The sequence below is a fragment of the Macaca thibetana genome, chromosome 1 (assembly GCF_024542745.1).
Source record: "Macaca thibetana thibetana isolate TM-01 chromosome 1, ASM2454274v1, whole genome shotgun sequence".
In the NCBI taxonomy this organism is placed as follows: Eukaryota; Metazoa; Chordata; class Mammalia; order Primates; family Cercopithecidae; genus Macaca; species Macaca thibetana.
In genome coordinates this window covers 118,649,931-118,665,057 of record NC_065578.1, presented here as the reverse complement: position 1 = coordinate 118,665,057, position 15,127 = coordinate 118,649,931, and the positions used below count along the sequence as shown (strand labels likewise).

Here is a 15,127-nt window from a genome sequence, read left to right as displayed (position 1 = left end):
CCTGCCTCAGCCTCCCGAGTAGCCGGGACTACACGCACCCGCCACCTCGCCTGGCTAGTTTTTTGTATTTTTTAGTAGAGACGGGGTTTCACCGTGTTAGCCAGGATGGTCTCCATCTCCTGACCGCGTGATCCGCCCATCTCGGCCTCCCAATAAAAAAAAAAAAAAAAAAAAAAAGAGCTTAAAACTGTTTTGACAAAGGCATGACTATTCCTTTGATAAATCCCAACTTATTTAGAAACCCCATTCCTTAAAGTAATAAAAGATTTAACATGGTGGGTATGTCTAATAAAACAGTCCCATGTTTAAGTTCAGACCTACCCCTTACCTTTTCGTCGGCTTCAGCTTCCCCTCCACAGGCTCTAAGCATGACACGCTCAATACGTCCCATATGTTCTTATAAGCCCTCGGGCCCCTGTCAATCATCTGGGCCATGATCTCCTCAACATCCATAATGCTCATATCCTTTTTTTTTTTTTTTTTAATCAAAAGGTGAACTCTTTTTAGAATTGGAGCCAGGTGAGCAAAAATACCAAATTAAAAAACGTCCTGACAACGTACCACAATTTTGCATTAGTAATGTTAAAATGTCAGCTTGTGACTGGGAAAATAAAATGGAGGCAGGGGAAGAAATATTAAGGGAGAAGAGTAAACATCGGAATAAAGAGCAGGAAGCAATAAAACTCCTTTTAGCTTCCTCAATCTTCCTGCTAACACCAGAAGCGGAGTACTTGTTCAAGATGTCCCCTCCCACTATGGCCTCAGTCAAATACAGGTATGGGAAAAATACCCTCAACCACTTTAATAAAGGTAGAGGTAAACCCAAAGAAACCCCTATCCAACTTTAAACAATATCCTCCATGACAGGAAGCCATAGACGGAATTGCCCCTATCATACAAGATTATCTGGAAAAAAAAAAAAAGCTCATTATTCCCTGCATAAGCCCCTGCAACAGCCATTGGATGCTTTCCTGTAAAACATCCAAGTGGGAGAGGATAAAGATTTGTGCGTGACTTGGGGGCAATTAACAATATTGTAATACCCAGGCACTCAGTAGTCCCCGAACCACATACCCTTCTATCAGCAGTAGCCACTACCAGCCAGTATTTCTCAGCTGTGGATTTCCGCCGTGCCTTTTTTTTTTTTTTTTTTAGTATTCCTGCAGATCCAGACAGCCAGCATTTGTTTGCCTTTACTTGGAAAAAATGGCAATATATGTGGACTACAATGCCCCAAGCGTATACAGAAAGTCCCACTTACTTTTCCCAAATATTAAAAGCTGATTAAGAGGATTTAATTTTTCCCCAGGGCTCAACCTTCACCCAGTACATGGAGGACCTTCTCCTTTGTTCAGGCATACTATCTTCCTCCCAGGAAGATAGTCTGTATTTACTCAAACAGCCACCAAAGGACACAAAGTGTCCAAAGACAAATTTCAGCTATGCTTACCACACATTAAGTATTTGGGGCATATTATCTCAAAGGACTGAGTATTAACCCTGACAGAGTGAGAGGAATTTTAGCTTTTCCAATGCCCATCACTATGAAGCAACTTAGAGGATTTTTGGGCCTGCCAACCTGTTGTAGAAACTGGATACCAAATTTCTCCCTTATGGCGTAACCTCTGTATGCATACCTAAAAAATGAACAACCTGATCCCATCATGTGGACTTCAGAGGGACAATCAGCTGTACAACAAATAAAGGAAATTCTAACTAATGCCCCAGCATTAGGATACCCAAACTATTGCCTTTCTCCCTTTTCGTACACGAAACTGGAGGTACTGCATGCAGGATACTGATCCCAGAAACATGGTGATCATCAGAGACCTATAGGCTATTATAGCCAATAGCTGGACCCTGTGGCTTGAGGGCTGCCTCCTGTGTGAGAGCAATAGCAGCCATGGCCCTTCTGTACAACTCTGTTGAAGAAATAATTATGGGTTCCCCCATTACCATTTTTGTGCCACATTCTCTTAAGACCCTTCTCAACTCTCATCATACTCAACATCTGTCAACTGGTTAGCCTCTTATGAAATTTTGCTTTTATCATTTCCCAATATTACTATTTCCCTCTGTAATAATCTGAATGCAACCACTTCCTTGACAGGCTCTTCCAATAAAACCCCTAATGACTATGTTCTGATGATTGACCAACTTCTCACCCCCAGAACAGACTTATAAGAGACCCCACTGGATAATACTGAGATAGAATCAGATACAGATGGGTGTTATTTAAGAGGGGAGGAAGGAAATTTTAGAGGAGGATATGCTGTGGTTTCCGTAGCAGAGGTAATTGAAGCCAGTCTTCTTCCCCAAGCCAGATCAGCTCAAGTGGCCGAATTGATTTCCCTGATCCAAGTTTGTCAATTGGCAAAAGACAAGGCTGCAAACATTTACACTGACAGCCACTATGCTTTTGTGGTTGCTCATGACTTTGGGATGCTATGGAAAGAGAGAGGATATTGAACCTCCTCAGGAAAACCCATAAAATAATGGACACCAATTATGAGAGCTGTTAGAAGCTATTTTAAAACCCAAATGTTTGGCAATTATAAAAATCCCAGGTCACTCAAAATTAGACGCCACAGAAAGTCAGGTAACCAATTGGCTGACACTACAGCTAAAAGAGCAGCATCCAAGCCACAAGCCCCAGTACAAGAAATGGCCATAAAACCCCAAAACACTTAGAAACATTTTGAAAGAAAGCCAGAGCATAGCTCCTACAAGAGAGAAATCTACTTGGAAACAGGCAGGGGAATACTTGTCTCCCAAAACTGAAATATGATGTGGACCTAATAATAAATCCACTATTCTAATTGGATGTCAGGTGCCCCTTATGGAATATGTTCATAATCTAAGCCATTGGAATCCAGATAAAATAATATCCTAATGTAAACAATATTACTGGAAACCATCCTTCACAGTGGCACAAAAAGTTTACTCTTGTTATTTGTCCCAAATGTAACCCACGAAAGCCCCTCCATGGGGCCCAGGGTCATTTTTCCTTTCTCACTGGACCTCTTGACGTATGGCACCTTGATTTTATCCAGCTGCCATCATCTCAAGGTTACAGGTATGTTTTAGTAATAGTCTGCATGTTTTCCCATTGGGTTGAATCTTTTCCCTGCAGGCAAGCAACAGCCATGGCAGTTGGAAAAATCCTACTAGAAAAAAGTATCCCACTGTGGGGAGTCCCTGGTGAACTTCACAATGACAGGGGAACTCACTTTACTGGCCAGGTTATTCAAAGCATTTGTAAAATTTGGCCCATATTTCAACATTTCCATTGTGCCTACCATCCCCAATCCTCAGGCCTGGTGGAAAGGACCAATGGAATAATTAAAACCCAATCCGCTAAGTTCACAGAAGCATTTTTCCTCCCCTGGTCCAAAGCACTCCTGCTTACACTCTGATCAGCCCTTTTGGAAAACATCAATTGTCCCCTTAAGAATTTATAGTGGGAAGGCCCATGTGTACGGGAACAAACATAACGAATCCAACTTTTCTCAAGGGAGATAGATTGCAATATTGTGAGGGACTTTTTTTCATCCACCTTAAAAAATGCCAAGATTTGGTAAGGAATTCCTTTCATAGTGTGCTCCCTGAAGATAAGATGCCTGGTCACAATCTGCAACTCAGAAATTTTGTCTATTGGAAAAGACATCTAATAAATAATTCCTTTCAACCCTGATGGAAGGGCCCATACCAGGTACTATTGACTAATCCATGTGCCACAAAATTAGAGGGTATAGACTTTTGGATTCACATCACTCATTTTAAAAAGGCACAATCTCCTGAGCGGACTGTAACTTCCACCAAAGACCTTCACCTCCAGTTCACTAAACATTGACCTTCAACCCAAAATTAGAAGCAGATGACAGCTATTGTGGACGGCTTAAACCCAAGATACAGGACCAGGCCTGTATACAAAGAAATGTCTATGTTCATTGTACAATAACCATTACAATGATTGTCCTAGATATACTGGCAACTACTGTCTTATGCAGAACAGGGCACTTGCTTTTGTCTAATTTAACTAACATCTGTTAGTAACTAAAATGAATTTCACAACCTTGCTATTATTAATTATATATCCCTACGTCTTCTTGCTACTGATGCCCATGAAACAAACCTATTTCTACAATAGGCTCAGGATTATGCAGACAGATTACAGAAGGACACCTGCTGGATATGTGGGCTCATGCCTCTCTCCAGTGGCTCTGGCCTGCCATGGTGAGTATCCCCCTTCCAAGGTCAGGACTAGATACAATACCAAAAATGTATTGCATCACAGAAACAGTCTGGTATTCTTAGTGCTACCATAACAAAATACTATATATATATAGTTGGCCCATTAAAAACACTCTTAAGAGTGAGGGACATAGGAAAAGTTTTTCAGTGGAAAAGACCAGCTCATTTGCTCTCACTTTAGCATCTCCCAAACTAAAAGAGAAGGTGGTAACCATGCCTCAAACAATGACCCATTTTCAGAATGGAATAATACAAATTTGGGATGGATTTATATGGCTCACCCATTTGTTGGCCAACTTAACAAAACAGTACGAGAGATATGGGGTGAATACCTGGAGAACATTGAGACCACATTATCATATTATAAGACGCTGACTGGCATGCCAACAATTGGGTGCAGCAACCAGATATTTATTGGCTAGCTCCAAATGGGACATATTGGCTATGTGGCACTAACTTATGGCCATAGTTACCTCCAAGGTGGTTGGGATGATGTTCCCGAGGTTATGCTTGGGCACAAGGACAAGTAATTCAGACCCTGCCAAAACCAGCAAACCTTTTTCATTTACACTCTCATTGGATGTGTTCAGTATTCCAATGGCATGATCATTTAGCTTCAATCTTTATACCACAGATAGGTATTGAAGATGTTATATGGCATAGAGAGGCCTTTATGAATTACACCCAAAAGGCCCTGAATGATAGCTGCATGTGTATCCCCTTGCTAAACAATGAGGTTATGCTTATGAGGAAAGCTGTGCTGCAAAATCATGACTTTAGATACTCATGACAGCACAAGAGGGGACCTGTGTCATCATAAAAACTAAATGTTGTGTGTATATTCCAGATGAATCAAAGAACATAATGCAACATATGACTGATATGAAAACCCAGGTAACCAACATGTCAGATCCAAAACCCTCACTAATCGATTGGTTGAGTGGTTGGCTTGGATCCTGGGGAACACGGTGGTAGAAACTGTTGTTTATAATAGGAATAATAGTAATAATTTGTGTTCCATCCTGTTTTTGCTTACAATGTTGTTGTGGTATGTGCTTACATATAAGTCAACATGCAACTAAAAGGCCTAAAGAATTGCTCTAATTGAGGAGGCAGTGATATACTCCGACCCAGCTTCCAGGTTTGCTTTCCTTTTGTTGCTGTAAATCTGGCCTATGTCCCTATGTATTTTCTTTTTTCTCTCTCTCTCTCTCTTTCTGGTTTCCTCTCATGTTCCCTTCTTCCATTTTTTTTTTTTTTTTTTTTTTTGTATCTTCATGGGACAATACTTCCCAGGAATAAGCCTTCCTAGCAAGGTGAGACATAACCTCCCAGGAACGAGCCTTCCTAGTGACGTGGGACCTGAACTTCTAGGAATAAACCATCCTAGCCATGAGAAACCAGCAAAAAAAAAAAAAAAAAGAAAAGAAAAAGAAAAAGAAAAAGCAACCAGAGGCCAGGAACGCATATTTCTTTCAAAATGCAATACTTTGAAAGAGTTTAGAGAAAAAAAGGGGGAAAATGTGAAAAAAAAATTAAATTATGGGACCCCAAACTCATTTAGCCAAAGGGAAAAATCAAGCTGGGAACTGGGTAATGCAAACCTGCCTATCCCTTTTGGTGCCTAAATAAGATGGCTACAAGATAAAAAGCTACACGCTTCACCCATATTTTGCCCACAAGGAATTTCCTAGTGAGCTGTTAAAACTTCACCACAGCAATGCAAATTGATAGCTTATCACTACAGGTGCAGTTACCCCAGACATGAATGCCTATCTGATTGTTCCCCTACCCCATCTTGTCTGTGTACAATGCAGATTCCCTGCATTTTCCCTCTGCCCCTACTGTTCATGTCATCTTATGTAAACAATGCAGATTCACTGAGCCGAAGGCATGAATGCCTATTTTTTTCCTACTATCCCCTTACATAAAAACTGTGTGCTTCTCAATATCCCTCTCTTTTCCCCCTTTGAATTGGAGCCCTCCAAATCATCTTTGGAGAAAGGAATAGGCCTGTCTCCTGGGCACATCTTCAAATAAATCTCCTAAAATGATTGAGACTTGTCATTTTCCTCAATTGACAGGTTTCTGATGAGTATTAAATGAGATAATATAAGTCATATGTAGGTCATTTCATACATGCCTAAAACATAGTAGAGCTTATTCAGTATTCATCTGCCCTTTCTGTACCTCCCACTACTCTGCCCACTCCGCATCCCCGGTTTCATGCTACTCTTCTAAGTTGGAGACGGTGATAGTTGCAAATGAAAGGAAAAGGATGAAAGTATGTATTAACAGAAACCATGCCTCTCTCCAGGTTAAGCATTAAAACATTTATTGCTCTTTACATTGAACTGTGTGAAGTAATAGGAGATTAAAGAGAAAAGAAATGCTTTCTCATTTAAGAGGGGAAATGGAGCTCAATTAGCTCCCTTAGTCAAAAGAGAACCTCAAGTTAAAAGTGACCACAGTCATTCAGAATCAGCCACTGAGATTGGGTAACAGCAAATCATATTGTCTGTCCTCTGGCGTATGATTAGGACAGAAAGCTTCTGGTTGGGCCAGTGACTGTGCAGATTTTGATGACATGAAGAAGACAATAAGTTGGGCATTGTGTGAAAGGGAGGCAGCAGGACCTGGGCTTGTGCCCTTGTCACCTTCTGTATGAAGCCAGGAGAGTGGAGCTTGATGACATCTCCTATCAACACCCACATGCACATCTCTGTCATCCTTAAATCACTGAGTCTTGGACTTCAGGGTCTCCTTGTGCCGGTCCACAAGGGAACCAACCCACTCCACAGTTTTCTGCTTGGCTTCCTCCCAGCTGTAGAGCGGCTTATATGCCAGATCTCGCTGAGCCTTCTTATAAGAGAAGGTGAACACGCTATTTGACAATGTCACCGTGTGGCGGTTGAAGGGCGGTTGATAGGAGTAAACTGGGCTGAGTAGGAAGCTCACTACTTCCAGCAGGAAGCCAATCCAGTACATCAGGGCTAAAGGAAGGCTCCATCTGGAATCAAGGCAGAGGCCAAACTCTTTGCTCAGGATGTAATTAAGGTTATCATAGCTTTGGTGAGGTGTGTCATCTGAGATGTAATAGAACTGTCCTTGGACACTTGGGGCCTTCTTGGGGTCCCGCAGGGCCCTCAAGGCCAGAATGTGAGCCCAGGCCACGTTGCCAACATAGACTGGGTTGACAGTGGAGAACTTGCCAACACTTGACAGGATCCCATTGTTGTTCAGGGCCTCATTTATACTGGCAGAAAGGAATGGGCCTCCTTCCCCATAGATATACATGGGTCTTAAGGCACAAGTGTACAAGGTGCCACCATTTTTCAGAGTCCACCCATTGGCTGCCAGCACAGCCTTCTCAGCAAGCTTTTTGCTGTATGGGTATGGAGCAGGCCATGTGTTCTCCAGAGGCTCTTCTTCATGGCCATTCTGGATGATTTCCTTGTAGGAGTTGGGCCCGGCTACCTCTAGGGTACTGGTGTAGATGAAGACTGGCACACTGGCTTGGACACAGGCCTCCAACAGGAGCTGGGTACCTGCCCAGGAAGAGCATGATGTCAGTGTCAGGAAATATCCCAAAGAAGCTGCAACCACGTGCACAGATCCATGTGCCCCACTCCCCACTCCCAAGTGCAGTGGTTATAACAGACTCAGGGTGCATTCTTCTGTGGCTCTGACTGAGATTGGGTCATGATACAGCCATAGGAAAAACACAAAAATAAAAAGAAACTGACATTTGGGTTCTAGAAAGCAAGAATTTCTAAACTTTTGGGTTTCATAGACCTATGTTTTGTGTGTGTGTGTGTGTGTGTGTGTGTGTGTGTATATATATATATATATATATATGCATATATATATATATATACTTTAATTTTGGAAAAGGACCTAGGGTAATCACTTTATATTTTGCCAAGTAAGAATATTGAAAAAGTATGATTTGTCATCAATAAAATTAAAGACAGATCATTTAAAGTCTAAAAATCAGGAGACTATACTCTGAGAATATGAACAGTCCGTCAGTCCTTAGGCAAGAAAGGACAGTGAAAGAATTTGCATTACACACACAAACTCACAGTTGAATATAGGCAATATACATTCTTAGATATACATAGAATTGATGGTATTTTTCTCATTTTGCAATGGATTAATAAAACTTTGTTACAAAGACCATCTCTGGAGTCATTGAGCAAAGAGTGGGTTGTGGGGAGATGCTGGAAACCCACACTCTTTTTCCTGATTGTGCGTTCCCTGGGAAAGCAGCTTCCAATTCTGGCGATGACTCTGTTTACCCAGTTATGTAAAGTGGGGGTGATAAACCTTCCTTTAAACCCTGCCCTGGCGTTTGCTGTGGAGCCTGGTGGAGGACTGTGGAGAGGAGTGTGCCCTCTTCTGGTAACACCTGCACTGGGAGGACCTGTCAGCGTGCCCTGAGCTGTGTGGAAGCAAAGCTCATGGAGGTATCTGGAGTGCTTTCCCTTGAAGAAGGAAGAGATTTCCTAGGCAAATGATCATTTTTTATTTACTTATTTTTGTATTCTTAGCCATTTTTAAAGTCTCTGTGCAATTTGATTTTCTGGAGAGACAGCCTCATGAAATGGCCATCATTGTGAAGCATTTTCTAAGCCTGGGAGTGATAATGGTTTTAAGAAACAGATGCCTCTAACACTCCCCCTGTCATTTCTTATCCCCTGTTTTTGGGAGCTGTGGAAAGTCAACATTAAAACAAAAAACTCTTTACTCTTAGCACACTCCTTGAACTGTAGTGGTACTTAGGGGTGTGGCTATGTAGAAACTGGTAAGGGTTTTTTTTTTTTTTTTTTTTTTTTTTTTTTTTTTTAGGTAGTGCTGGAGACTCAAAAGCAATTAGTTGCTTTATAAGAATTTGAGTAGACTGAATGTGGAGGGCCAGGCCAGCGGTGGGGTGCTGTGGTTTGAAGAGAACTGGGCTCTGGGAGTCAGAGGGTGAGACTGCATGGCAAGATTCCTTAAAAAAATGTGGATCAAATGAGGGTGCACTTTGGGCACCTGGCTGGAAATGGCTCTGTAATAGTAGGCCCTGTGCTGAGCTGAAGAGATTGTATTCTTGATACTGGGAAACTCTTATTGTTAAGAAAATATTGTGGGAAGGCATGTGCTGGATAATTCTGTCCTGACAGACCTCTGTGAACCAGCTTCGCTAGTTCTCTCGAGAGGACTTCTTCTTTGAGGTGGGCAGGAGGGCTCTGAATGTTCTCATCAGCCTGCACACAAGGTTCAAAATGATGACTACGGTGGCACCTGGAAGGTCTGATTCTGGCCCAGGGAGCCAAGGAGTAGCTGGATATCATGAGTTTGAAGTTGGAGTTTAGTTGACTTTTGATTGGGGCCACAGTAGAAAGAGCTTCCACAGCCTTTGGAGTCACACAAGAGTGACTTTAAAGTCTAACGCTCCTACTTACTTACTTAACTGTGGGGCCTTGGAAAAGTTACTTGCTGTCTCTCAGCCCTAGTTTTCTCATCTAAAAAACTGAGGATACCAGCCTTGAACTCCCCAGTCAGTAGTGATCAGCAAAGGCACTTGGCCCAGAGCTCAGCAGGTGTTCAATGGAGTGACTTCTCTTCCCTTTCTTGTCCTTCTTTCTGAACCTCATTTAACCAACTTGCTTTATCTCCTCCCCAGGCTACCGTACCTTTCACATTGACGTTCATGATGGACTCTCTGTGAGTGACACCAAAGACATCAATGATACAGGCGGTGTGGATGACGACCGAGACGTCCTGGCAGGCTCTCTTCAGGAATGGCTCATCCAGAATGTCTCCTTCCAGTACAGTCAGCTTGGTCTTATTCTGGAGCTCTGTGTGAACACAGGTCAGGTCATTGGAAAGCTTTCTGGATCTGTTTGGGAAGTTTTCTGATAAAGGTGATGTTTCATAGGTGTTCAAGGATGGTTAGAGTGGGGGTGTTAGAGTGGAGGGTGTACATTCCATAAAAGGAACAAGCAAACAAAAGCACAGTAATCAGCATGTGTAGCAGTTTATTGGGAAAGAGCAAACATCTGTTTCTACCCCATCTTATTCCAGAAAAGTAATGTGAGAAGTGAATTGTCACACGTCCCTGGAATATAAGCATTGCTAGAGTCATGGGAGACTCACCAAATTTTTTATGGAGAATAGAGTGATTGTGGAGAGTTGGGTATAAGAGGGAAAGTTTGAATTTAATTCTGTAGGTAATGAGGAATCATGTATAGAATTATGATTTTGGGTCTCCAGCACCATGTCAAAGAAAAACCCTTATTTATGTTGGAATCAGTAGAGAAACAGGCTGGGCGCAGTGGCTCATGCCTGTAATTCCAGCTCTTTGGGACTCTGAGGTGGTGAATCACTTGATTTCTGGAGGTGGGGGTCAGGTTGCAAAACGTGGCAAAACTCTGTCTTTACTAAAATTACAAAAATTAGCCTGGCATGATGGCACATGCCTATAGTCCCAGGTAATCACAAACCTGAAGCGGGAGGATGGATGGAGTCCGGGAGGCAGAGGTTGCAGTGAATTGAGATCATGCCACTGCACACCAGACTCAGTGGCACAGAAAGACCCTGTCTCAAAATATTAATAATAATAATAATACAAGAGAAACAGACGCAGAGTGGTGGCATAGGAAGTTTACCTTGACTTGAGGATATAAAACGGACTGGTATAGGGTATATGAGAAATCCAGGTGATCAAGAGATTAATCAGAATGTCTGTGCCAAAGTTTAGATGAGGGCTGGAGGCAGGGTCCAGCAGTGGAAGCAGAGGAGGGGAGAGATACACCAGGTTTGAATTTCAGACCTTACCTTGAAGGTCCTGGTACCTACTGGATCTGGGCTGAGAGGAAAAGGAGACAAAATCACCCCTATGGTTTCCTGCTTGGGCAATTGGGAGGAGAGTGGAGCCATTACTCAGGAACTGCAGATGGGCTTAAATGATGAATTTCATTGAGAAATTTTTATCAGTTATCATAAAAAGCAGATAGCAATGCGGAAAATGAGTTAGCCACTGATGAACTAACATCTCAGCTGTCTAGTGTCTAGCCAAGGGCAGCAGATATAACATCCATATCTTCAGGCTCCTCTGAAATCTCCAGGCAGTAACGCTGCCAGTAAAGTTGTCACCTGGAATTAGCCCCAAAATGAACACCATGCTACATGGAGCTCAGATAAATACTCTACTCTCATTTGTGCTTTATAATCTGCATACAGCCCACAGCTTGCTTCTTTCCTTTTACAGCTATCTCGTGAGGTAGCTATTCTGAGTCCTACTTTATTGGTGAGGAAACTTAGGCTCAGAGAGGTTAAGGGACAGATCTAAAGTCAATTTTCTAGTGAAGGCTCAAATCTGCCCATCCCACCTGCCATTTTTAGACCCTGTACCCCAGGTGCAGGAATAGCTGTTTAGAATCCACTTTTCTGAGAGAGTAAGAATAAGCCAGTTTAACTGAAATTGCCAACAAAGGTGAAAGAACAGTGAGAACAAAATTCGGAATGAAAAATTATAGGCTGGAGAAATTCCTTCCTGGGGTACAGGCAGGACCATTTGCTGTCCTGATGCTTCTGCCTTGTTTCGTCTACTCCCAGCCCCTTCCCACTGTCAGGCAACTCCAAGAAGGCCCTGCAATGGTGGAGTCAGGGAAGAGGCTGCTGGGAAGGAGGTGGATGTGAGCCCGAGACCGGAATTTTCTCTGGTTGTATTTCCACCTCTACCTTTTCAACTCCCTTTCTCTGCTTCTCCTTTACTGCCGACTTTAGACAGACTGGCTCAAAGGAATTACCATCTCAAAGCGGAAGAAGTCCAAAGCTGATAGAAAATGACTCTTCCCCAGTGAGTCCCCAGGGATCTAGAGAGACCAGAAAAGGGAACTTTTTTGATGGAGCCGTAGCTCCCTCCTTCTCCAAGGCACTGTGGACTTGGCAAGCGTTTCATGTAGACTAAATGCAGTTGCTTTTGTGGTGTGTGTTGGGCTGGAGGGAGGCTCAGAGAAGCTGCTAGACAAACTACTGCTTAAGGGCACCGACGCTGCACTAGACTGCCTGGGTTCAAATCCAGCTTCGCCATAATCTAACTGTAGGACCTTGGACAAGTTGGTTAACCTCTCTGTGCCTGTCTCCTCACCTATAAAAAAGGAGGATAATAACATTACTGATCTCATAGGGTTGTTATGAGGAGTAATGAGTCTGCACATACAAAACGTTTAGCACAGTGCCTGGGCACAGAAAGAACACTGAAAGGATTCTCTGTTTTTATCTTCATACAGACCTCTGCCCATCCATTATATCCCCTGCATTTTCACCGTAGGAAAACTGTTCCTCTAGGCTGAGCATTGCTTTTTCCTGGTATCAGATGTTAGATTGCAAATATTGCTGAGACATAAGGAGTACAAACATTTAATATTTGTCATTTGTTAATATTTGTTTTTCAAAGACACCATTAGAACAGAGAGTGGTGGAAACTGGACATTTGAAGAGGTCAGGGAAGAGTGAAAGAAGAATAGAGTGTCAAGGGCAGCTTCTGTGTGAACAGGGAAGGACCTTCTAGGCAGCCAGAACCTGCATGAAGACACATAGTTCACCCAGTCCCCTGGATAGACGGTTAGAGTGGGGGTGTTAGAGTGGAGGGTGTACATTCCATAAAAGGAACAAGTAAACAAAAGCACAGAAATCAGAATGTGTAGCAGTTTATTGGGAAAGAGCCAACATCTGGAAGGAGGACAGGGAATTGGTTTGGGGCACACAGAGAGGCAAAGGGAGAGACTGAAAACCTACTTTGCCAAGGATTAGCCCCGGGGTCAAGTGATGAAGCCTCTGGAATGAAGCTCCGGTCTGAGCTCTGCTACACATTAATTAGCTGTTTTTGGCAAGTTACTTTATATTTCCAGAACTTGATGGGTTCATTGTCCAGTTGGAGGTGACCCCTTTTCTACCTTCCTCACAGGATTATTTGCACAAAGAGTTACTACAGCAAAATCTGCAGTCAATTTCTTTGGGGTATTGAGCAACAGAGACAAATGGTTTAAAAAAAAAAAAGCTATATATGAGAAATATAAATGAGGCATGCTGGCCTCATACTGCCTCTTACTCTGTCTCTGCTGTGTGTTGTGCACCTGTGCACGCTCTCTTTCTCTCTTTCTCTCTCTCACTGATGATCTCTCTCACTCTCGCTCTCTCTCTCTTGCTGATGCTCTCTCTCTCTCACACTACCTTTCTCATTCATTCTCTTTCTCATTCTCTGTCTCTGATTTGCTTTCCCCCTCATTTTCTTTCTCTCTTTGACACACACATCCACTTACACACACATCCACTTACACACACATCTGTACCTTCACTTCCTTTTGTTTTGCCTTCACTAAAGATGCTAAAGAAGTTATAAAATGAAACAAAGCCTGGGGCAGTCTAGAGAGGCAGGGACCCACTGGTGAGGTCTCCAGGTAAATGGTGCCCTTTGTGAATGTTGCACAGCAATTGCCAAGACAAAAAGCTTCAGAATATAAGAGTTGTAGACAAGAAAGAGAACTCATGTGTGATTTTCGAGAAGAGAAGAAAAGAGGCCTTGAGGCTGACATGGCTGCCCCTCAAGTTCTGGGTCAGGGCCAGAATCCAGTCTCTGGACACCCTATCCAGTATCTTTCACACTATACCATTTTATACTGTTTCCTTTCTGATGACTTTAGATGTGCGATTGGCTTTCATTTGGCTACAACTTTCCTTAACTTGTTAGACAAGGTCCACCTCCCCACACCCGTGCGGAGTTTAAGATGGAGCCACAGATCCATGACTCAAGGTTACTTACTGGAAAATTCCTCCCTCAGTTCTGGTCTGAAGGCCTTGTCCAAGACCCTGATCTCCTTCAGCTCCTTCTCCTCCACCAAGAGGCGGATGATCCTCTGACCCAGAAACCCTCCTGCTCCTGTCACAAGGCAGCTCCAGCCTGTCATGGCCAATCCAAGGTAGCAGGAATCACTCGCCAGGAAACAGAAGATGCTGGGGAGCAGATCTGATTCTAGTGTGACCCAGAAGAGGGCTAAAAACAGAGGTAAAATGGTTATACACTCACACAGATGCCTTATTTTCCTCCACCCCATTTTTTACAAAAATTCCATGACCCCTCTACTGCCAGGAGTAGTTGAAAGAAAAGGAAAAAGCTCTAACCGTAAGTTAGATTGTTAAAAACCGGACAGAGGAGTCGGAGTCCTCATTGCCTCATCCCTGGAGGAAGGACTGGAGCTTTATGCTCTGTGGCTTCTGGCTCAGCCCTTGTCACCTTGAACTCCTGCCACATACTCATTGCTCCCTCCTCCTCCAGGATCCCTTTTCTCAGAATAATAGTGACCTTTAGGTTATATCTCTAATTCTTCCCAGGAACAGGAAGAGAAATCCAATCTTAAGGCCACAGTGTGATAAAGAGTCGTGGGTTTAGCCTTAACAGAACACTGGTCAGTTGATACCAGCTGTCTGGGATCTGCAATCTGTGAACTTAAACCAAACTGGGAGATGTCTCCAAGGGCAATGTAATTGTCCTTGTGCAGTAATTCCACCTGGAGGGACATCTACGTTAGCCCATTATCGCCTCTTTCAGAATGTCATTTGAAATGTTGCTGCTGTCTTGCAAAGTTTAGAAATTTACAATGGTGACAGCTCCAATCACTAAGTTTTATGTGAGGTGACTGTCTTTTCCACCCAATATATCCAAACCTCAATTGCAATTTTTCTCTGGAGAGCTCTGAGTTCCTAATGGAAGAACCTCATTGAAGGAAAGGTATCTAGTGATAACGAATTAATTATATGGCATGCCCAATGACTCTAATCATAGATATTTGCACTTATCTTATATTTTTGGCTGCAAAAACAT

The 15,127-nt window shown here is 42.9% G+C and overlaps 1 protein-coding gene across 1 annotated transcript; it reads right to left on the bottom strand.

Moving 5' to 3' along the window:
• Window positions 1-6,562: 6,562 nt before the first annotated feature.
• HSD3B2 (hydroxy-delta-5-steroid dehydrogenase, 3 beta- and steroid delta-isomerase 2) lies at window positions 6,563-14,546 on the bottom strand. Its single transcript, XM_050748723.1, has 4 exons — window positions 14,428-14,546; window positions 14,069-14,299; window positions 9,936-10,100; window positions 6,563-7,802 (listed from the first exon to the last, which is right to left on the bottom strand). Exons 2-4 carry the CDS (start codon window positions 14,211-14,213, stop codon window positions 6,991-6,993), a joined length of 1,122 nt encoding a protein of 373 aa, XP_050604680.1. The 5' UTR covers window positions 14,214-14,299; window positions 14,428-14,546; the 3' UTR covers window positions 6,563-6,990.
• Between the last annotated feature and the right edge of the window lie 581 nt (window positions 14,547-15,127).